The sequence below is a fragment of the Emydura macquarii genome, unplaced genomic scaffold, assembly GCF_026122565.2.
Source record: "Emydura macquarii macquarii isolate MOO-44397 ecotype Brisbane River unplaced genomic scaffold, CSIRO-AGI_Emac_v2 contig_968, whole genome shotgun sequence".
NCBI lineage: Eukaryota > Metazoa > Chordata > Testudines > Chelidae > Emydura > Emydura macquarii.
The window spans coordinates 8518502-8542598 of record NW_027131105.1 but is presented as its reverse complement, the minus strand read 5'-3'; the positions used below and the strand labels follow the sequence as shown (position 1 = coordinate 8542598).

General features: G+C 42.9%; 1 protein-coding gene across 6 annotated transcripts in view; it reads left to right on the top strand.

The window, feature by feature from the left end:
* Positions 1-5083: 5083 nt before the first annotated feature.
* The window catches only part of CARD19 (caspase recruitment domain family member 19), a 41338-nt gene continuing 22324 nt past the window's right edge, over positions 5084-24097 (top strand). For 5 of the 6 annotated variants that reach the window (XM_067544158.1, XM_067544156.1, XM_067544153.1 and 2 more), the window contains exon 1: positions 5084-5183. In XM_067544158.1, coding sequence (XP_067400259.1) covers positions 5084-5183 — 100 coding nt within the window. Of the gene's footprint in view, positions 5184-12967; positions 12993-24097 lie in introns of those variants that run through there. The other variant, XM_067544159.1, reaches the window with a different exon arrangement.

The following is a 24097-nucleotide window of genomic DNA, read 5'->3' as shown; positions in this document are numbered from 1 at the left end:
CTGAGGCACTTAGGGCCAGATTTTTAAAGGTGTGTAGGTGCCTAAATCCCATTGAAATCCTCACTTAAATACCTTTGAGGGTCTGGACCTTAGGTTCTTAAGTCACTTAAGTGCTTTAGAAAATGTTAGTGTGTGTGTCATTTCTGGGAGTACATCAACAGGTTTATGGAGGAGTTTGAGTTCTGCCTGAAAGTGCACGGCCTGTCAGCTTCCTTTTGTTTTCTTACCAAGTTAGAATTGTGGAAGGTCCCCTGCCATCCCCCTTTCAGCCTTCCATGCTTGAGTCAAGGGCTATAAGTAACAATGAATGGGTAGGCCAGCTGCGGTTGTTTGAGTGGGCTGCAAGGTTTATGGGCAGACTCCTGCCATCCTCACTAAATCCAGTCTCCTGTTAATTTTAAAGGGAATCTGCACTGAGTAGGGATTTCAGGATTTAGCTCACTGTAGTTTTAATTTATCACGTGACTTTCAAATGCTTTAATATCATTTAGAAACAACAAGGGGGGAAATGCATTCACTTGTTTGCGGCAATGATGTACAGCACAAGGGGAGCTCAGTCACCAGGTGTGACAAATCAGGCCAGTCTGAGTAATGTTTGATGCAGAAAGTAAAAATCCTTGAGGTTAAGGCCATTGATAGTCATGGGAGACAACAGAGAAGCCAGGTAGATTTATTATCTCAGTGCTGGAGCATTTGATTACTATCATTTATTTAAGCAATCTAGCACAATGGGCAGCAAAGTTATAACAAGATAAAGGAACACCACCCATAGGGTTTTATGAGGTTTGTGGTTCTGTTGCCCCCCGGAATGTGTTTAGATTATGATAAAGATACCCCCAGGAGCTGGCTTTATTGCTCATGTAAAAATTATTTATCATCAGAAGGAAGTGAGTGCTCTGCAGGAAGAAGATGAAAGCAGTTGAGAATATTAAGCAGACATTTAAAAAAACATGTTTATTAAATTAACCCCTTTAGAATTTTTACGAGCTAATGAGCTTAAATAGATTCATACTCTCCTCTCTTGGCTATAGCACAACTCCCAAAGGGTGTTTCACATTGTCTTTTATATTTTTAATGAACTGGCCTCTTATGCTTAAAAAAGCTAAATGCTACTACCACATAAAAGAACCCCCATGGAAATATACTTAGCAATTGTTTAATTGCTATACGTGACAATAAGATAGGATAATTCCAACTGGCACATGAATACCAGTGTGATCTCTTACTTATATTCCTTCACTCAGAACGGTTTAAAGCTGCTTTCCTAAAGCAAGCAAATGTACTAAGACAGCCCAAGTCACACTGTTCCACTGCTAAGCTTAGGCTGCCTACAGAAAACTAGAAGGATGGTTTTAAGATCTTACAATAAATGGCAAGAAGGGTGGAGTCTAAACCAGCTGGTATAACTCTAGCCATGGGAAATCAAGGTATCCAACACTTAGTTTATTAAGCAAAAGTTGGTTCTCTGAGACAAATGGAAGAGAAAATACTTGCCATGCTGGAGGGACCTGAACCTGTAAAGTGATGGGTGTCAGTCAAGAGCACATAGCCACAAGCGGGATCACGCTGCCGATGAGTACTTGCCTGTTGCCAAAGGGGCTGTCCAGATTCATTTTGGGGGAAAAGACAGTGTGAAGTGTTGCAAACTTGTGATTTTATTGAGAATCTCGCGATATTTGGTGGATTGTGGGTTGGTTTTTTTTGGTTGTGTTTTAAAAAGTCCCAACCCCTAGAGTCAGATGAATCCAAGAGAATTTCAGCTTTCATTTAAAAACAAAGTGGGTTTCTAGCCCTCGTAGTCACAGAGAAAAAAAAAAACAAAAACAAAAACAAGAGTCCTATAGGCTCTACTGTTAAAAGGCAAATAAAAATAACCCAAATGTTTGGGTTTTTTTAATCAAATGATTTTAGGGGGCCTGACTGACTTTTTTGAACACGTGGTGTTGATAGTCTTATGTGTGTTTTTGAAGAATATACTTGGGGGTGGAGTGGAGAGACACCATTTTTCTCAAGGTAGTCTAACCCCTAACCAAAGAAGTGGAGTGCTTAAATAAATAGTAGAATATTGACTACAGGGCAGGCATTTCCTCCATAGAGCTTTATAAATGAATATTTGGAAGCCTGCTGAATGAGCTGTTCTTGTGCTCTCTTTAGGAGGAATTAAGATACCATTTTCTACTGTATGGTTTGCCACTCTGAAACAATCAAAAATACTCCCTGTTATGCAGTAGAATAATTACAAATTTATTTGGGACATGATGTATCTGACAGAGTGAGAGAGAGAGCACATGGCCTTTGTATACATTCTTGCAGTGATCCTTTGGGTTTGTCCTGAGGTAAGTTGCACTGTTTCTTGTTTCTCACAAAGGGTTACATGAAAATCCCAGCTCTATTTCAATTAGATTGTTGCTTCTTAACACATTGGGGGCTATCACTTTCTGGAAATTTACCTTTTAAAAAAAATGGGAAATTACAGATAAATCCTTACTCAGTTTTCTGTTACACAATTTTAAAAAACGTATGTTTTACTGCAACTTCTAGATTATCTATTTTTTTCCCCAGTACCATGAAATCTGTATAGTTCAAATACTTTTCATGACATTAAAACTTTCCCTCAAAATACAGAGGTATTGAATTCATGCTGACTTTTTTACATATGCTGACATTCTATTAACAATAATACTACAATTTAAATAACTGTTATAGAAAACAGCACTACTATTGTATACATAGTTTTATTACACACATAATACTTTTTTTCTATTAAAAAGGGAAATTCTCAAACAAAATATCTGTATTAAATGTTAGTTAAGGTTGTTCTTATTAATAAACAAAGCCTTAAAAAATTAAGAAATACAAAGTTGAGGATAAAAAGCGGCAAAGTCAAACACTCACAAGTTAGAAAATGCAAAAATGACTGTTGCCCATGAAACCTGAATTCAGCCCTCTTGTTCGTACGAATTACGGAATAGTCTTTAATTGCCACCGTCCTGGAGACTTGGATTATTTTCCTGCCTCTGCCACCAAAATTCATGTCACTTGCCTCAAACTTTTCACAGATAGTCACTTCTACATTTAATTAAAGGCCTTATTGTAATTAATATATTAGAAGACCAAACTAAGGTTGTATCACAAGGTCATCATTAATTCTGGCAATTCCTAACTTGTGAGTGTTTGACTTTGCAGCATTTTAATCCTTCATTTTGTAATTCCCTAATTTTTTATGGTTTCGTTTATTGATGGGAGATCCCTTAACTAACGTAAAAAAGAGGGTGTTTTTTGTTTTTCAATATGTATATAGAGTTGCTAGCCCCAATGATTACAAAGGAACTCTCCTGAATGTGAACAGAGCCCACCCAATGCTGTGGTGAGAATTTGAAGCAGACAGAAGGTCTCAGATAATTAGCGGTAAGAGAGATCGGAACTCCCTTCATTCATCTTAATGGGGTGTTCACTGAAAACTCTGTTTAGAGGATAATTCAAGTCTCACCATTGTTAAGTTTATTTTACAGGCATGAGGTGTTGGTGGAATTCTGAGCTTCTTCGTGTCCTGGAGCAGGTCAGAACAGGAAATCCCAGATAAGCTGACTTTCATTTAAAAGTCCTTTGTGGTTTGAGTTCTGATTGCATTTCCTCCTCATCCTTCCCTGACAGTGGAGAGCAGCTGAGGCACTCCAGCTAACAGTCCAAATATTTCCATAAAAGGAGTCTGGAAATGAAAAGCCTTCAAATGTTGAATTTTTTCCCTCCACTGCTCTGGCAGTGTCTGAGTTTGTGATCTTTGTGGGGGCTCTTCGCAAGTCTCATTTATTTACACACGTGAGCGGTAGAGATTTGAGGCTTGAGGGGGGAGAGGAGGATTGTTCTTTCCTTGGTGTGAGGATTTCAAGTATTTGAATTAACTCTGAGTCAATTAGTTAATTTTGTATGATTGTGCATTGCTAGTATTTTACATGGGCTGAGACCTTGTGACAAGTGTATTTTCAAACGTTGTGTGTGTGTGTATATATATATGTGTGTGTGTGTGTGTGTGTGTGTGTATACACACACACACCTCTGGGCGTTCCTTATACCATATATTCTCAGCTGAACAAACACAGTAATGCTTGTAAAAACATTTATCCAGCTGATGATGACCCACCCATAAGGCCTGCATATGTTGACTTTTCCAGTACCCCCAGAAAAGGACAGTGCTCCAGTTTTCCATTGTTGATATCCTACCATCATTTGGTTTCAGTGTAGGGAATAGGCTGCCCAGGGAAAATGCTGCTTTTCAGCAGAATCGGGACATTTTGATTCTCCAATGTGTGTAACAAATACATGGAGAAGAGCCGTAGCGGTTCAGTATACAGGTCCAGATTTAAGCTTCCTCGAAGTTTGAGGTGTTCACATCTAGAAATTAAGTTTGGCCTGTAACAGAGAAAGAGTCAAGTCTCCAAGTTTGGATCTGGCGCACCACTTCCCCCAAAATCTGAGGTGTTTGGCTTCAGGGGTTTATTTTGTCTGACCTCCAGCTAATAAATAAACCATAGGGCTGGAGTAATCAATTATTTTTTGTCAAGGCCCAAATTTCTTAGTCCAGGTAGAGTCAAGGTCCAGACTCCAGAGAAAACAATACAAAAATATATATTTATATATAACAATAATGATGATAATAAGTAAATAAAAAGATTCTGTACTCCATTCAAAAGCGTGTAGCAGTCTGGATTTGACCTGCGGTCCGCCTATCAACTCTCCTGCCATCAGGGGTAACGGTGACGATGATAGTGGAAAAAATCTATTCCACGTATCAACCCATCCTAACTATTCACAACAGTCAAGAATCCTGCGATTTCTGTAAAACTCAGATTTCTTCAGTTCAGAGCCCACTCATGCACCCATTAAAATCAGTGGCAAAACTCCCATTGATGTTACTGGGATCTGGCCCACATTTGAACATTTCTCCCCTTGCAGCAGTTTGCATTATTGGCATTTTCTTCTCTTCTAAGCACACGAGGGAGGCCTCTGCTGGTCACATGAAGCCTTACGTGGCTCTCAGTGACTTTACTTTCACTTTATTTACTTGTCAGTGACCTCTCTGTTCATGGAAGCAGGGAGACAACTTTTTCTGCAGCCCCTATTTTACATAGTTCAGGAAATAACAGGAAAGCTGGGAAACCCATGGACGATGCCCTACCGGACGTGTAAGTGACCAATGTTTTTATATGGAACGTTTTCAACAGAATAAATTATTTGACTTTCAAAGGCAGATGAAACAAAACAACAGATCATGAAGAACAGAGAGGAGGAGTGAGGATTTGGAGAGAGGAGTGGCTGGTAGTTTGATGAATGCTGAGATTTTTCCTTCTTGGATTCTGTTTTGCAAATTGTCAGCTACCACTTGTAGCTGGGAGTGTAGTGTGTGATCTGATCCTTGAAGAATTGTCCACGCTCATTCTATTTTTTTAACGCAGACAGAGATTTCACTAGGCTCATTTCCTGCACTGCCCTATCCACCGGGGAAAAGAAAAACATATTATTGTGATTTAAGGCATAACAGAGATAGTATGTTGTATTTTCTCATTCTGATTCCAAGTGACAATGGCGACATTTAAGAAATAAAATAATTAAATTAAATAAAACAAGTATTTCTGTTTTGCAGAGTTAAAAATCAGTAATCTCCACTGAGATTAGCTAATCAGGAAGTAGGAATGTTTGTCCTTTAAACTGTTACTGTGGAAAATAAAACACATGGGTTGGCAGGTCATTTAGACTGTTTGTTGAATTAGGAGATAAGAATCAAAGATGAACCTCAGCTTCGGAAAATAATTGACCTCCACTGACATAGCATGTCTGCCATCAGCAGGGAGCCAGGGATCTGCAAACTGCAGGTCTTAGACATAGCAGTTTTAAAATGAACATTATTCTGCTTCTAGGTTGTAATGGTTTTGAAGTGGTATGAAGCATACAGTGTGGTACTTATACTAATATTGAAAATGCATACACCATATCCAGTTATGCTCTTAGAATATCCTGAATCTGACTCTGAGTGGGGTTCTGTGGTAATCCCACCCAATACAGGCCACATCACAGTTATTATATCTATGCTTACGTTTGGTTGTCTGTAGCACTAACGCATATGTTTGGTTGTCTATACCTGAGTGTTTTTGTGTCCACTGTAAGCCTCATTATGACTGGCCTATCCAGATTGGGTCCCCAGAAGAATTCTCTTTATCAGTAATAACATAATTGTGATTAGAATTTACAAAAGTCATACACCTTCATATGCTGAAATGGCAGCTACGATGGATTGGAGCTCCTCTCACTTTCTGAAGGGTCGGTCATGCCGAAGGATATTAAACTCAGATGAGAGGTAAAAAACAAGCGAGGAGGTAGAGCACTGGAAACAAGAATCAGGGAATAAAGTGATCCTGAAGAAGGCTCTTGATTCAGGGCCCAATCCAGCTCCCTTTGCTCTAATCTTGCCTCCATCAGACAACACAAGCAGTTGGGACGGGCACTGGGGATCTCTCTAGAAGCTGGGTGGGGGTGAGGGAAAATAATTCTTTCTCCCCAAGACCACCAACTGGCAGCAGAGCCATTCTGCGGTTCGTTCTCCACCCTCAGGCTGGGAACAAACGTTCTGGTGCCTGCATTCCACTTCATAGGGGGAATGACTGGTGGGTCTACAGAGTGGCAAAGTCATTAGCCCCACCCAGCCTCTGTAAGGCAGCATAGTGGGACCTGGGCTCTGTAGTACACTGGAGATGCATACCCCCTCTGCAGGCTCTAGAAGTCCTGTCCTCCCATACAATGGCCCTTCTGTGCAGCAAAGAATCTGCGTCGGTATCTTTGGTTAAATGATCCAGGAGTTCAAAAGTGAAGATGGGTCTGAGTTGTATCCTCAGCTCTAAACATCCCAACAGTGGGGCATGTTGGCACCATCTACAGACAGTGTCGCTCTGAGCTGTCTGATGCAAGTGAGCAGGTTAGACTCCAAGTGCAAGTCAGTGCTGAATTCTGGTGTGGATCACTGAGTGTTAAAACCGCACCTTGGACTGCAAATATCATAAACACTGGGCACAGCAATGGGCCTGATCCAAAGCCATTGAGTTCAATGGGATTCATTTACTCCAATAAGCTTTAGGTCAGGCCCAAAGACCTTTAAACTCCCAACAGCAAAAGGGAGGCTTGCTGGTGATACTGTTTGCAGTCAGCTCCTGATGGACATATAACCCATGCATGTCCAAAGAGAGTGTGGTGTCCTTAAATGAATCAGCTGGGATGGCCATACAAAACGCAGCCAACCAAACTTTCATTTCTCCAGAGAGAGGATGGGGTGGGGGAATAAATGTGGCTAGAGAACCAAAGAAAAATACTTGCATGATTCCTCTTGAGATCTCGCTCAATGGGCAAGTATAAATGTGAGATCCCAAGACAGCTGTCAGGTCAGAATCTCTAAGAATATGTGAGTGTATGTGTCATGATGTCTATTTTTATCTACAAACAAGCCTTTGTGATAGCACAACTATCTCAATTGTTTGGAGTCAAGTGATCCGTTTGCATTTCATCTTTCAGATTCTGTAGGATTTCTGCCTTGAAAATAGTGTTAATCTATTCTAAAAGTCTCTTTACACCTACTGACTTATAGAACCATTGGGTTAGAGGGGACCGCAAGGCTGTCTTGTCACAGTATCTCTTGCAGGCGTGGTATGTAAGAAAGGCTGTCCATTATGGATATAGATGTTATTAAACCATTACCTGGAAAAACAGTAAAGTGTCTGAAAAACAAATCTCATAGTTCAATGAGATGCTTGGGAGACCATATCACTTATGAGCATCAGAGGGTGTCCCTCAGATCTTCAGGATGCATATATGGTCAAGCACTGACAAGATGCTGGACTGAAGTGTCTGGGGTAGAATGCTTTGGCTGACTCTGCTTGCCATGGTTTCAACCCCTTTATGATGGAAGATCAGCGTTCCTCTTCAATATAAATATTTCCTTTTATCTTTTTGATGCAAGTCATAATTACAAAATGTCTTCCTTTACCTTTGTATAACATGTTAGAAATATACCTCTTCCAAAATGTGTGAATTTACTTAAATAATTTCCTTAACCTACATTGTGCAATTATTAGAAAGCCATAGTAATAAACACTGTATCTATTTCTTTGTTGATCACAGCATGCAAACTTGAAGATCAGCTAAGGACATCAGCCTCTTTTCTGCAACTGGCTGACTAACTGAATGCTCTCAGAATTTTGTGCTACAGGGAGTTTTTAAATGACATAGATCTCTTCATGCTTTCTGCCTCATAAAGCTAATATATCCATATTTAATTAGAAGCTTCATTTGAAGCTTTTTCTTCTGCTTAGGGTATTTGATCCTTTTTTCTTAGGTTTGAAAATCTAGCTGTCAACTTTGGTTTACCTTTCCTAGCTAAGCATAAATAAATGCACTCACTTTTCTAATTTTCCAATTAAAATAAATTGTGCATGCAAACATAAACTGCATGTGCAAATCAGAAAAATGCAAAAATTGTGAGATATTTAAATTAACATGGACACCTAAATCATAGTTACAAATTGTACAATTAATTAATTGCTTCCAAAACTGACAATTAATTCCACAAGCTTAAATATATATTCCCAGTTCAAACTGAAAGCAAGCTAAATTGGCCAATGAAATGTATTTATTATGCATGAATTTAAATATTTTACCTTTTGTATAATAAAGAGAACTGAAAAGCAGCATCAAACCTGTACATGGTTCAGAGAGAAAATCCTATCTAAGTACCCCGAATAATTAATTATTTAGTAAGTTAACCTTTTACGTGTCAAGCCTCTGGATCTAGCCAATATTCTGCCTCCAAAGGTTTGCCTGTTCTCTCTGGTGAAGCGGCAGGTCATAAGATTCCCTGGCAATGGTCAGTGCTGTTTTGAAACATTGTGCGAAACTGACTAGTACCCCCAAGACTCAGATCGGTAGAATAGTGATATCAAAACACAACATAGTGTGATGCAATGAATGGCTCCACAGCCAGACAGAGCTTCTGGTTTGTAAGCATGGATGGAATTCAGATCTCCTTGCTCCTAAAGCCCAGACCAAAACTATCGGAAGTAAAGAAGAAACTCCTTTAACTCATATTAAGTCATAGTCATATTAAGGCTATTTTATAAGGTGCACTGTAGGAGGGCTGGGGTTCCATCCAGTAGGGGGGACCATACATATTAGCTATTTCAATATTTATACTTCCTTTCCTCTTCAAATGGAGAGCTATGAACAGAGTAAAGAGATGTGTTGTGACATCCCAAGCAGCACAGCTGAGGGTGGGGATTAGGTGAGTGAGCCCAGGGAGGGGAAAGCCAAGAAAGCTATCAGCACATAGGCATCCATAATAAACACTAGAAGACTGAATCTTGCAGTCCTCATGGAGACCAAACTGTCATTGATTTCTTAGAGTACAGGTACAAGGGCATAACTACTAAAGCCAAGTTTTTTATGACAGCTAGCTTATTCTCCTAGCTAAAACCAACTCCAGTTCTCCTCATCACTTGTGAAGACAATGCACGTTTTGTAGCTGCCATGTATACACACACAAGGGAATGGATCATTGTTTTGTGTTTCAAAACTTAAAATGTCATAAGCAAATCAGCTTCCAGTGCAGGATGGCTTTGGTTGTGGCTAGCAACAAAATAAATCTCAGTATTCCTTAAGGTGAAACAGCAGTATTGGTATTCTACTTCCTTGCCAGCCGTACAGTACACAAATGATAAGAATTGTAGATTAAGTTCCATAGAAACTCCCATCTACTGATGTAATATACTAGCAGAATATGTTAATCTTTATATCTAGAGACCAAGAAATCTGTATATGTTAAACTGGAGTTACACTAGAGTTAATACGGCATAGAAATTATATTGTCATTCAAGACTCTTGGGGTAAAGGCAAGTGTTACAAAAGTGAAAAACAAAAAAGATTGATATTGTGTTGCTGGATATAGGTTGCAAAACCATTGTTCTGTCGATCAACAGATTTCCAGGTAGGCTAGCTCTCTGTTTAAGCTTACATGAGTGACTAAGATCATTGGGGCAATTCATGTGTGAAAGTGCCAGACGCTCAAAAGAGCTGAGCAGGTTGAATATGAGCTATTCTGAAAATCTGCCCCTCAGTGTCACAATGGGAGCTGCTGGGTGCTCAGCGCTTTCAAAAATCTGTTTACGGACTTGGTGCCTTAGATCCTGACTTTGGTCTAGGTGGTTTTCTGTGAGTAAGTCATCGGCCTCAGTGAGTCAGCAGAATCCCTTCAGTCCTCTTCCTGCTAGTTTATTATGGTGATCAAAGACAAAAGTGGGAACCTTTTAAGCCCAACCACTGGACATTTCCATTGTCCACCATGAGGAGTGAAATGCAAAAAGTAAACAAGCAGAAAAAGCTGTAAAAACTTTAGATTTTTAAAATCCTGCTTTACTGGAATCAATTCTTTGTAGGGCTCCCCGACTTCTTTTTTCACCCACTGGGGCTTCTTGGTACATCCTTCCTACTTCTATAAAGAATCTCCCTTTGAGCCTACTCTCTGGGATGCTGCCAAGGGTGTCCTCCGGTAGGCTTTCCAAACAGGGATCTGCACTTTGCTCTGCAGCACACTCCCTTTGGCTTTTACTTGCACTGAGGGCTGCCTCTGGTAAAGGGGAGGATTCCTCTCCCTGCCCTAGAGATACATTGCTACTTTCTGCTAAGAGCACAGAGGTTTCAATGGGATCTATCAGGACCCTGCCCTGTTATTTTTATTCCTTTTTTTTTTTGTTTGTTTTCAAATAATCCACCATTTTACAAACATATTCCCCATGATTTAACTTGTCAACAGCAATATGCCCCTGAAATCCTTTAAACACAGACCCTTTAAAAATAACATACCCTCATTTACATCCATATTGTTAAACACCTGCATAGCTTTACCAGTCAGTTTGGAGAGTAAGATAGTCACTCTTTGTTCATCAGGGGTGCTATTTTCACTGCATATCCCCATAAAGGTGGTTAAATATTCTTCAGTGCAATCAGCCTCCCTGTAATTAGGGCATAGTTCATACTTCCTCTGTGATCCCTGATGAGGATTACCCATGGGTAAAGGGAGCTGCTTTTGTAAATCCAGTGTGCTCAGGACATGCTCTCTCTCCTTCTCTTTTTCTTGGAGCTTCTGCTCCTCTGGCTTTGTGCTTTTTGTCTTCCAGCTCCAATGCTCTCCCGTAGGAGGCTCTCTCTGCTCCTGGCCTCTCTCCAATGCTGCCTGGCCTCTTTGCAGCTACCCACATCTGGAATTCTTTTCTTCTCCACTTTTGCCACCTCCTATCTGGCCAACTCCAACTTCCTGGCTGTTTTGCTGAGGGCCACGACTATGTATAATGTATCTTGCTAGATGAGCAAAATTCTCAGTTCCTCAATGGTTTTCCCTTCAGTGTCTGACAGACCGACTATATCCTGGACAAACCTCATGAAATTAAGATAATCTTTACTGAGTTAAATTAAGCCTCATTGAATTAGGTTTAATACCTTTGGGGTCCCTTGTATTACAATGCAATTGTGTGTGTGTGTGTGTGTGTTGTTGTGGAATTGTATGCAGCTCCTCTAGGAGGACCTGGAGAGCTGTGCATATGCTCATTCAAACTGGATTCTGGAGGGACCAACAGACAAAGAAAGGATTTTTGGATAAATAGTCTGGTTTGATGTGTAGATGTTCGGGTTTAGGCTGGATCTCAGAGATTAGGCTAGAGCTTGAGCCTGAAGGTCTACACTGCAATTTTACAGCCTATAGACTGAGCTCCACAAGCCTGAGTCAGTTGACCCAGGCCAGCCACGGGATGTTTAATTGCTGTGTAGACTTACCCGAAGAGGTCCCTGGGTCACATTAGAACATCACCAAATCCTGCCCTGACTAGTGAGAAATAAGGAGACATTTCTCTGTTGCAGGGATCTTGCTAAGGCACAGGGATCAAACTTGGACTCCATCCACTTTGCTGGTCCCCTGATCTGGAACCTTACTCTGTAATCCCTATTTACACTGGTAGCATTTAATCAGGCCAGGAGTCACATTGACTTCAGCAGGACTACTCAGTGTGTAAGAGCTATTTATTGTGTCTGGTCCCACTTCACACTGCCTCCCAGCACAGGGCAGCACTGAGCCCCCAGGCCTATTACATGCTTGTGTTGTGCACATGCTAAACAGAAAATCCATCCATTTTGAAATCTGGATCAAATGTTATGGCTTGAGCCCATTCCTAGTAAATACCTACTGTGCATGGAAAGCTGGTTTCACTCCATCCACAAGGGAGGGCATGGCCCTGTTACATATGATGTGGCCTCTGTGTACACTGACAGTGCCCCCTTTCCATACACACACCCTCTCCCCCTCTGGGGCACTGAAGAGCTGGTTTCCCTTGCTGCCTTTGGAAGGTGCTTGCTTTGTACTGGAATAGCCAATACTACAGACGGGGCTGGGGTAAGTACCAAGGAAATGAACGTCTGAAGAAGGCCAGGTCGGTGGCATGGGCGGTGCTGAGAGCCCTGGAGTTGGGAGCCCAAGCTCAGAACCCCAGAGCTCATTTTCTCTCCAGGCTTGATTCTTTCTGGGACAGCAGCGTCGGTGCCTTGTTGCAGGCGGCACCAGGTCCCCGGCACCACTCGACATGCAGCCCGCAGCTGACATCTGCCAATCCCGGGGAGGGGAGCGAGGCAAAGGGAGCCTTTGCCACCTTCGCTGCTGAGAGCTGGGCCGGCCGGCCGGCGGCGGTTTCTTTTGACGTGCAGCGGGGCTGGTTGATGCTGGAGGGATCGGGGGTGGTGAAGGGCGTCGGGCTGTAACCTGAGCCCCTGCAGCCGCCGCCTGCCAGTCGGAGGAGATCTGGCCTGTCAGCGCACGGAGGGGAGGGACTGGCAGCTGCGGCTGCAAAAACAAGGAAGTCTCCGCGCACTGCCCCCGGCCGGGAGGGCTCCTCCAGCTGCCGCCATCATGCCAGGTCAGTGATCGCCCTTCCCCTCCAAACGGGCAGCTGCTGGGGACCGGCTGTGCGGGGACAGGAGCGCTGGCTGCATGGCAGCGCGTCCCGCAGGGCGCGGCAGCTCCGGCTGGAGGGAGCGCACAGAGCTGGGGGCCGGCTGGCTGCAGGGCGCGCGCAAAGCGCGCCCAGTGGCTATGGGTGACTCTGGCTGGAGCGGGCGGCCAGTGGCTATGGTGACTGGCTGGAGAGGGCGCGCAATGGCTATGGGTGACTCTGGCTGGAGAGGGCGCCCAGTGGCTATGGTGACTGGCTGGAGAGGGCGCCTAGTGGCTATGGTGACTGGCTGGAGCGGGCGCCCAGTGGCTATGGTGACTGGCTGGAGAGGGCGCGCAATGGCTATGGGTGACTCTGGCTGGAGAGGGTGCCCAGTGGCTATGGTGACTCTGGCTGGAGAGGGCGCCCAGTGGCTATGGTGACTGGCTGGAGAGGGCGCCCAGTGGCTATGGTGACTGGCTGGAGCGGGCGCCCAGTGGCTATGGGGAAGGCCTGGAGAGGGCGCCCAGTGGCTATGGTGACTGGCTGGAGCGGGCGCCCAGTGGCTATGGTGACTGGCTGGAGCGGGCGCCCAGTGGCTATGGTGACTGGCTGGAGCGGGTGCCCAGTGGCTATGGTGACTCTGGCTGGAGCGGGCGCCCAGTGGCTATGGTGACTGGCTGGAGCGGGTGCCTAGTGGCTATGGTGACTGGCTGGAGAGGGCGCGCAATGGCTACGGGTGACTCTGGCTGGAGAGGGCGCCCAGTGGCTATGGTGACTGGCTGGAGCGGGCGCCCAGTGGCTATGGTGACTGGCTGGAGAGGGCGCGCAATGGCTATGGGTGACTCTGGCTGGAGAGGGCGTCCAGTGGCTATGGTGACTGGCTGCAGGGAGGCACACAAAACTGTGGGTGGCTGGAGAGGGCGCCCAGTGGCTATGGGAGCCTGACTCTGGCTGCACAGGGCACGCAGAGCTGTGGGCGGGAGGAGGGTCAGTGGCTGGGGGCATGTAGGAGCATTCTCTGTCATGAGTTTCTCTGGTCTCAGTGAGGGAGGGAAAGCCAGTCACTCCTCTCAGTCCTGTCCTTTGGAAATAGTTCCCACTTGAGGAAATCTTTATTGACTTGGCTCTCCCTGTGCTTATTAGACATGGGGCAGCAGTGTCTGAGTAGTGCTCCGTCTTGATCAATACTTGGCTTGTAAATACAGCACTGACTTTTGGAAGCAGAAATTCTCCCTCTCAAGAAGAAACTCAAGCCTTTGCTTTTCTACAGTTCAAAACTCAGTCAGGTCTTTTTAATTCAAATAGCCCTTAAAATGTACTCTGGGGATGAGAGTTTCCCTTCATCAACCTTCAGCTAGTGTATCCTAGCAGTATAATGACTGGCAAACCAGGTTGACTTTAATGGAGCCTATGACAGACTGCAGCCTGACAGACGGGAGGACTTCATTGGCATCCAGACCATGTTAATGTCACACAGCACATTGTGCAGTAACCTAGGGCTGTGTCTGTGTACATAGCTCTGTGGTGAAAACCCCGTTGTGCTTTTAACTGGCAGAGCAGTAATTTTCTGTTATAAACCTTAACTCCAGTCAATAATATACCCTTGGGCGTATCATTGCACTTGGGTTAGATCTGCTCAGCTGACTTCAAGTAGTAAATACTGCGTCCTCCCTCCCAAATTGACAAGGTGGATTGATCGTTGACATCTGGCAGTAACAGTCCACATATCCTCATCATGCAAGTTCAAACTTGCAGTGTTAGAAGCCCTCTTCATGGACCAGGGCCTGTTGCATTAGGCACGGTACAAACAAAAACACAATCCCTCACATCTCCACACAACCGTTTCTCAAGTTCACAACCAGCTCTGATGCAAAGGCAGAGGGCTAATAAAATGAATCAGCTGCCTGGTTTCAAGGCAAGCTATACAGATTTTGGTTTGAGATTTTTGTTTAATTTTCATTTTCTTTCTTCCTGACAAAGACTAACATTGCAGCAACTTGACCACTGCATCAACCCAGGTGGGCTTGTTTTTGACTCCTGTATAGAAGGGCTCTAGCTGCCCACAGCAACGGGATCTTTATAAATGAATAACATAATACTTAGATCTATTCCCGTTGCCTGGTGAATAGGAACTGCTGATTCCTGGCTTTAATTTGGGGGTAGTGATTTGTTTGTTTATTTCTAAACAACCACAAAAAGCATCTATTTAAAAAGCCTGAGATGGCTGATCTCCGCCGGTATGAGAGATCATCTCTCCTCCACAGTTGGCTGTGGCCTAATCCTGTAGGCCCACCATGAATGAATCTCCCTCTGAAGGCAGCAAGAGTTCCAAGCATGAGACACTTAATTTCTGCTTTCTTATTTGGCATTTAGCCTTGGATGGTACATCTAATATGACTGTCATGTGGAGAATCAAATTTCAAAGTGCTGATGACTTTCAGCATGATCAGAGTACTTGGAGCTATGAAAATGTCTAGGGAAAAAAAAAAGAATTTAAGACACTGGGCACCTGGATTTTTTTATTTTGTTTTACTTTTTTAATCCTAAAATTAATTTAGGACCTAATTCTGCAGCTATTCCACATGAGTAATCCCTAGTGATGAGGACAGAAGTTTTGCATGTAAAACAACAGCAGGACTGGTTTCTTAGGGGCTCTGCATAATGAGAGATTTTTTAACTTCAAGATAATAACGGTGAGAGCAATTGGCAACAATTTGTGAATAGCAGAGTTATTTGGTTTACAAGTCTGATATCTTAATTTCACGGGTCAGTAGAAGGTTTTCATTCATTTACTAGAGCTGTTCACTTCTGATCTGATATTGTAACAACTTCTAAGCCTCTTAGCAACTGCATTTTCAAAACAGCCAGGCCACCTTAAGTGCTGAAGCTGTAAAGCTGGGACTGATTATGATGTGAGTCATGCTTTGCCGGTTGAGTCATGAGTTTTTGATATGAAGAGCCAGTATTTATGTGGAATTTGTAAGTAGTAGTACTGTATCACCCAAAATATTTGGAAAGGATATAATGAATACTATTTGGAAAGCTTTATTCCGTCCTAAAATCCATTTCCAAAATCTTGTTCCAATTCTGGACAGTACAACACCATGATGCCCTGCAATCAAACGTGCTAGCATGGATCTCTGTGCCTGTGTACAGCCCATTGAGTTTACAAGGTTATAAAGAGCAATACATTCTAAAGCTCCAGTTCTGCAGATAGTCAGGCACACGCTTAAACCTAAGCATGTGCATAACTTCACTGAAGTCAATGGGATAGGTATGCACTTACCTTTAGGCATTTAAATAAATGTATTCAGGAATGGGATCTGCATACAATTTTGAGGTAGCAAGCTTTGGGTTCTGGTGCTTTATTCATTTCCAGAACTGGGAACTGAAGACGCCAGCAAGTCTGTTGCTACTACATATTACATTTAATTGCTTAACATACTGAGAGCAGAATACTGTGATCTTTTAACATTTTAATGAAAATAATATATATCACCAGTATAATATACCCAATAACTATCCAACCCTTCCAAAAATATCTGTGCCATTTATACCTAATCAGAGTCCTCTCTGTATCAAGATTCTACTTCTGTGCATACAGTACAAACCCTTCCTGGTTATGTTACAGAGGAAACTATTGGTTGTGATCTTCACGTGAAAGTTATAGAACTGATAACAAGTGTGAGACAATTGACACCACATTTAGGGATCAAATGCTTTGTAATTTTTTGTGCTTTCCCAGATGAATTTAAGATGTTAATTGCTGTTTGAAGTAAAGCTGGGTTATTAATTTTGCTAGAGAAAATGTTTCTGATTTCAAGCACTGGCCTACAGAGTGCTTTAGCACTAGGAACTCTGTATGAGCACTAGGGACTCAGGGGGCTGACTGTGCAGCCTTTCACATCTAGGTCATCACTTTCAAATCCAGCTCAGATCAGTGGAGACCAAAAATCATTATCGTTTGCCAGCTGTTCAGTGGCTGATGTGGTTTGACAGTCTCAGACCGGTTCTCTGTGGACACCTGTCTATTTAAGAAAAGAAAGGAAAATAAGAAGCAGGCCTTTTTGGAAATCTGAGCAGAGAGGCCAAGAACTGAAGGCACATAGAAACCAACCATTCATCCCTGAAGAGGGTTCCTCCCGCTTAGTCCTAAGGCACATTGGTCGGGAGCTTGCCTTGCCGTGCACCTATCATGTGCATTCAGTTTCTAACTCTGTCGCTCCAACAGGATTATAAAAAGTATCAGGCACCTTTTTAGACTAATAATTGGAGGCGGTTCAACAAGTGTTTTGGAGAATCGCATGGTACAGTGGCCACCGTTACAGTCTGTAGAATTGGCATCTGCATATTATTATTATGGTGCGAAGAACGAGAGAGCTAGCTGTTTGGGGTTTTTTAAAAGTATTTTTATATGGATAACATATTCACCTCAGTTACCTGCTTGATACTAGCCTGTCTATCTGTCTGGAGTTTCATCAAAGGTGGCTGTCAGGGGGAAACAAGCAGGAAATGAAACAGTGACAAAGATAAGGTATCGCCAGAGAAACAGTGGGGAAGCTATTAATTGGGAAATTAATTGCCTGGCTCCAGCCAGACTATCCAGGTTTATTCTTCCCAGGCTTGAGCCTAGGATCAAAGACTTACTAAAGGGTTAAAAGCCCTGACCTGGAGAGGAAGCACATAGCAGCAGGTGGAGATGAGTCTCTGATAGAGATGCAGAGAATGCTGCAGGGCTGTCTGTCTCTCCAGGCCTGGAGTATGGGGTTTGGACTGGATGAAATTCAGGGCTAGTCTACACTAGAAGCGCTACAGCTGTTCAGGGTAGAGAGCTCTCCTGTCAGCATAATAAAACCATCTCCGCTTAGGTCGATCATGTAATTTATGTCGCTCAGGGGGTGGCTTAATCACACTGCTGAGTGACATAAATTATGCTGACATAAGCGATCGTGTGTACAAGCTCTTACCTAAAATGTGCAAGGAAAGAATAAAAGTTGGGTGAGACCCAGACATATAGGCCTTTTGTTGTTTTAGCCTTTCCCCCTTCTCACTATGTATCTTTGGGTGACTAAATAATAATTTGTTTTCAGGAAGCTGGCTTTGAGTCACTTTAATCAGCAGCTGGTCAAAGGCTTCCAAAGGAAAAGAGCTTACAGGTGCCAAACACAGTTGGGCCTGTCTTGTTAACATGGCTGGTAACAGGGAGGCTGTCTCCCAGAGACCCAGACTAAGAGTGGTAGGACAGTGTGGTGAGAGGGATGAAGTTAGTAAAACCAATCTCCAGAGGGGTGCCCTCAAGAGGGAGTAATCACCCTGTAATCGTGACATATGACATTCCCTATCCTGTCCCTATGCTCTTATATACAACCACATGTGATCTATGCCATTATATCCTCTATTACAAGTATGGGGACTATCACGGTGAAGCTAATTAGGCAAAAGGAAAAATTATAAAGGTGTTTATGGTGACCACTGTCGTCTGATATTTAGTCCGAGTGCTATTCTTCTTGTTATTTGTATTTTGCTTGTCTAATGACACCAATCAAGAATCAGGACCCCATTGAACTAGGCATTGTACAAACAAGTGTCAAAAAGGTAGTTCCTGCCCCAGAAAGCTTACATTTTAAGACCCAATGCTGCAGAGAGAACTGTGTGGGCAGGCCCCCATGGACTTCTCAGATGCTATTGACTTCAGTGTGAATTGGAGGTGCTAGAATCTCAAAGGAGGTTCTCAATACTCTGAAGTATTGAACAGAGTGAGGCTAAGGGACTGCTAATGCCAGGGCACTTAGCCCTGATTCCCTGCCAATCTCCTCAGATCTTCATGTTCTGGGGCCAAAAACTGCTGTTTGTCCTGGAGTAACCAAATCCTGCTCCCCTAATAGAACAATCTGGGTGAGACATTTGGGAGGGGAATTTTGGAATTCTCCCCTTCCTCACTGTGACCCTCTTCCTGCAGGCTTTATAGGAGAGGACAATCTAACCTGGAGCGTTTGTAGAATCTGATCAAGGTCTGGCTATGCCTTGTTGCCTTAAAGAACAGAATATATTGTACCAGTTTTCAAACACCAGTAAGTTATTATAATGACCTAGTCATTCAGCAGCTATTGTCAAAAACATAATTGCCTCTTTTGTAAGAAGAAGAGATTTTATGAAAGGTTATAATGGAAATGATGTTCTCTGCCTGAAGGCTAAAAATGATGAGCATATTGCTTTGTTACCATCACTTGCTTCTTGGAGCATTTATAACACTGAATTATGTATTTTGTTCCATATATGAGGATCTAATGCAACCAATAACTGATGATAGCTCATTTCTCTCTGATAGAAGTCTTGATTATGTTTTGGAAATATACTTTTCTTCCTTTTTGTTCTCTGTTTGTATGAGGCCAGGTGCCAGCTAGAAATGTAAATTTGACATGCATCCAGTATGTCCCTGTACCTTTCAGGTTTTAGGTAGAGGGGGGGAAAATGTCAGGGCACATCTGAAATGCACCGTGTATGAGTCAATATGTAATTATTAGGCTTTGTTATATCTCTGTTGCTCCTAACTATAATTCCTGATTCTTTTCTCCTGCTCCTTTATAAATGTTTCCATTTCCTATCAATACAAAAAGTATTGGTCTTTGTTTAAACTTCCTTTCTGTCAACTACACTGAAATAAAAGCTAATCTAAGAGCCATCTTCTACATCTTCATAGCACGGTACAGTGGTGAAATCCAGAATGAGGTTGACTTCAGTTCACTATCTATTCCATGTTTACAGTCTCCCGTACAGCACTTCCATGACTGAACAAAGCTAGGGCTGGATTAAAAATCAGTGATGTTAATGTTGGTAGAGGAAGAGCAGTGTGATAAGTGGCTGCCTCACAGCACCTGGGGGTGCCTCTGCAGGGCCGTGCCTGTTTCCCCCTTTTTCTGGACTCGTTAAACAAAATCCACAGACTCTCTCTACCAGTCACAGCCCTTCTTGGGGGCTGGGTGGGTTTTTTTTTTTTTTTATTAGCATAAAATTTAAAACTAAACTCAAAAGTCTATCCTCCTGCTTCAGCAGACTGCTCCCAGCCCTTTCTCGCTGGAGTAATTCTCCTGATCTCAGAATCTTCTCTGCAAGAGCCTCTCTAACTCACTGGAATCTCACTGCAGCCATCTTCTGTTCTTTAGAGGAAATTGGCTGATTCCCCTCAGGTGGGGTGGGGCTCATTCTGTACTCAGGGTTGCCTTGACCCCAGACTCTTCAGCCCAAGGGCAAGCCACCCTGTCACTGAGGAAAATGAAATTGTTTAACTGATATGACAGGAAACTGTTATTTCAAAATTAAATACTATCTTTCTCTGGTTTGCTGATTGTTTTTCCTATTTGGAAGCATGGAATTGCAGTACTTTGCTATACCTCCACATAATACAATGCCTAGTGCAATGGGGCGCTGATCCTGATCAGAGTCTCAGGACACTCCTGTAATATAACACAGTGGGTAGAAAGCTTGCAAGGATGTCTTGAAAATGTGGCTTGTGGCAGAATTGTTTTAATGACCCCCAAGATCCAGCCCATAATTTAAAAATAGAAGCAGTAAACTGAGTTGCTGAAACACAGGTTTGCATCTGCGACTGGAGTCTGTGGCCCCGGAATACTTGGGGCCTGGGCGGAGACATTTCCTCTTGAGGTTTGTGTGATGCTTCCACACAGCGGCCGGGAGAGAAGAACACGTAAAGGGCTCAGGTGTGCTATCTGATATTACCTCGGCACTATCTTTATTAATTGACAAGAATCCCTTCAGATATTTTGACTATTTACCCAAACCCAAATTATGAAACTACTGGGTACATTCCACGGGCAAAAAACAAAATAATTGCTCCTCATAAATAACTGACTTTGAGCCAGGGATAAAATTAATTCCTGGGAGAGAGAGTTCAGCAGGATCCAGGAAGAGGCCTGAACTCTTAGACAAGGGAAACTAGAGACACTGCCTGAAATCTTCTCCCCTGCCTGCGTTAGCTTAGAGGGGAAGAAAGGAGAGCCACTCCTGAGAACCTACATGCTTATCCCACATAATACCTACTCTTCACAAAATGCAGGATTTTCAAATGTCAGCATAAAGCTCCAGAAAAGAGTGGTGATTGCTTGGTGACCATATAATTGTAAAGGGCTGTGATTGCAGGGAGTATTCCAGTCTGCACCGAATGGGCTCTTAATTTACATGCCAACTTCATTGATGTAACCTCACTTGACCAGTATAAATTGCTGTTAATGCACTGTGGCATGTTGTCTGTATAGCAAACAGGAAAAAAAATGAGAGGAAAGTCAGTTGGTATTTTCACCTCTTAATTTTTTGTTTTGTTTTGCACATTGGCTCTTGCCATTCCTGGTGGTGCTTTAGCACTTGAATTCATTTAAATTTACCTGAGTCTTGAGGTGCCCTAATCGTTCAGGTGTTTATAACTCCCCTGTTTTCTTCCTGTATTATGCTCTCGTCTGGAAGAACTCATGGAAGCTGCAGAATTAGGTGTGACACTCAGGCTTCAACTCAGAGTCCATAATAAATTGTATGGTTGGGGAGGAGGGGGAAAGAGTTTTGTCTCCACACAGACAAGGTGGGAGCATCGCTGTCTCACCACATGCTGTGATGAAATTCCCTCAGATCCTGATGCATCCATGTAGGGCTGGGGTATTTGCATGCAGGGTCAGCATTAGGGCCGGGGGAAGGGTACACTTTACCGGGGCCTAGAGGCCCAGGGGGGGACTGGCCCAGGCTGCAATCCCCATTACCATGAAGAAAAAATTGAGGCTAAATTGTAGATCATGCCTGAGGATATTTAGAAACTTATTTCCCTGTATCTATGTATCTATTGTCCAGATCGTGTGAGATTTGCTGGAGCCAATGAGAAGCAGTGTTAAAGCAGTCTCAAGCCACATTCTAGAACAGAGTGTGCGCTTGTGCAGTTAAACTAGGACTTGTAGTTTGACACTGAGAGACAGAGAGAGTTGTGCTCCTCTCTGTGACATGGTTTATCATATCAAGAACTACCAGTCCCAGAGTTCCTTGTGCAGAGGCAGGAGGGAGGGACAGCTGGTGGGAGGGGCAAAGCAAAGCACTATAAGACAGTGGGATCCAGTGCTGCTACTGCTTCTGGTAAGAGTTGGAGGCCTAAATATATGTGAGTAAGTTCTCACTCCCACATACCCCACCCCGCCTGCCATGTCTGGTAGTGGCTATAAATACAAATCATGCAGCCAGAAACGTAAGGAGGTAAAAGGAAGGGAACTAAAAAAAACTAAAGGACACCAATCTGTCCTCTAGTTTTTCAAATCAGACAAGGCCTTTCTGCAGTCAGGCAACTAACTAGGGAAGCAGATGAACAAAATCAAGATAAAAATGTTGTCAATATAGAGACTATGTCTGTGGCACTGGCAATTGATGACAAAGAAAAGCTGCCAGAACATGCATCACTTTTTTGCACACTGCTAGTGACTGTGGCAGAAGCTGAAAAAAGTTGCAGCAAGCTAGCACTCATCAAAAACTGCAGGCGTTCTACAATGGGACAAGAACAGTTAAGTCACCTAGCTATCTTGTCTATTGAGTGTGAACTTGCAAGAGAAATTGACCTTGGGGGGCTAATTAATGATTTTGCAATGAAAAAGGCTAGAAAAATAAACCTTTAAAATTAATTGGCCTAATTATAAAATGTTTGTAGTCACATTGGTCCATTAGAATAAAAAAAATCAAGACATTGACAGGATACAATACCTTTATAATGACCAAAAAATTACAAAATAGTCAACAAACATGTAGGACTCAGGCAGAGTGTTATGTTAAACAAAGATAGCAAAGGGGGGTCATTTTTCAGAAATGTAGAATATGTAACAGTAATTTCAGAATTCAAACTTTTTTCATGGCTCATGAGATTGTATGTATGAGATGAGGGATTGTAGTATGTGTGTGGGAGGGTCCCGTGTTACAAGTTTGTACTAGTCCCAAAAAAATTATGCTTGGGCCCTGGTCAGCATCTCTGCGCCCTGTTGTCCATGGCCACACTGCCAATGCCTCTCTGATTCTCTCTGAGCCTGGCATGTCTCCGGCTGAATTGGTTTGAAGGTACAAAGAGGAGAGAGTCCAATTTCTGCCCTGACTCATGTACCATGAAGCTGCTTTGAAACCAAAGGGGGTTGCATGGCATTTGAGTCAGGGCAGCAGTTGTTTCTAACAGCTCAATCCAAACTGCCTAAAGCACATAATTGGAAAAGTAAGGGTTAGAAGCACATAGAAGAGACACAGTGTTTGTAAAAGTGTTTACTACACTGGATAAATAGAATCATAGGACTGAAAGGGACCTTGAGAGGTCATCTAGTTCAGTCCCCTGTACTTAAGGCAGGACCAAGTATTATCTAGACCACCCCTGACAGGTATCTGTCCAGCCTGCTCTTAAAAATCTCCAATGACGGAGATTTCACAACTTCCCTAGGCAATTTATTCCAGTGTGTAACTACCCTGACAGTTAAGAAGTTTTTCCTAATGTCCAACCTAAACCTCCCTTCCTGCAGTTTAAGCCCATTGCCTCTTGTCCTGTCCTCAGAGGTTGAGAACAATTTTTCTCCCTTCTCCTTGTAACAACCTTTTATGAAGTTGAAAACTGTTATCATGTCTCCTTTCAGTCTTCTCTTCCCCAAACTAAACAAATCCAATTGTTTTAATCTTCCCTTATAGGTCATGTTTTCTAGACCTCCAATTTGTCCACATCTTTCTTGAAATGTGGTGTCCAGAACTGGACACAATACTCCAGTTGAGGCCTAATCAGCATGGAGTAGAGCGGAAGAATTGCTTCTTGTGTCTTGCTTACAACACTCCTGCTAATACATCCCAGAATGATATTTTCTTTTTTTGCAACAGTGTTACACGGTTGACTCACATTTAGCTTGTGATCCACTATGACCCCCAGGTCCCTTTCAGCAGGACTCCTTCCTAGGCAGTCATTTCCCATTTTGTATGTGTGTAGTAACCGTCTAGAAACAGTCTAACTAAAATCCAGTGGTGTCTATGGAATGCCAAGCCTGCTCCAATATCGATAGACCATGTGTTTATTTTAATGGGAG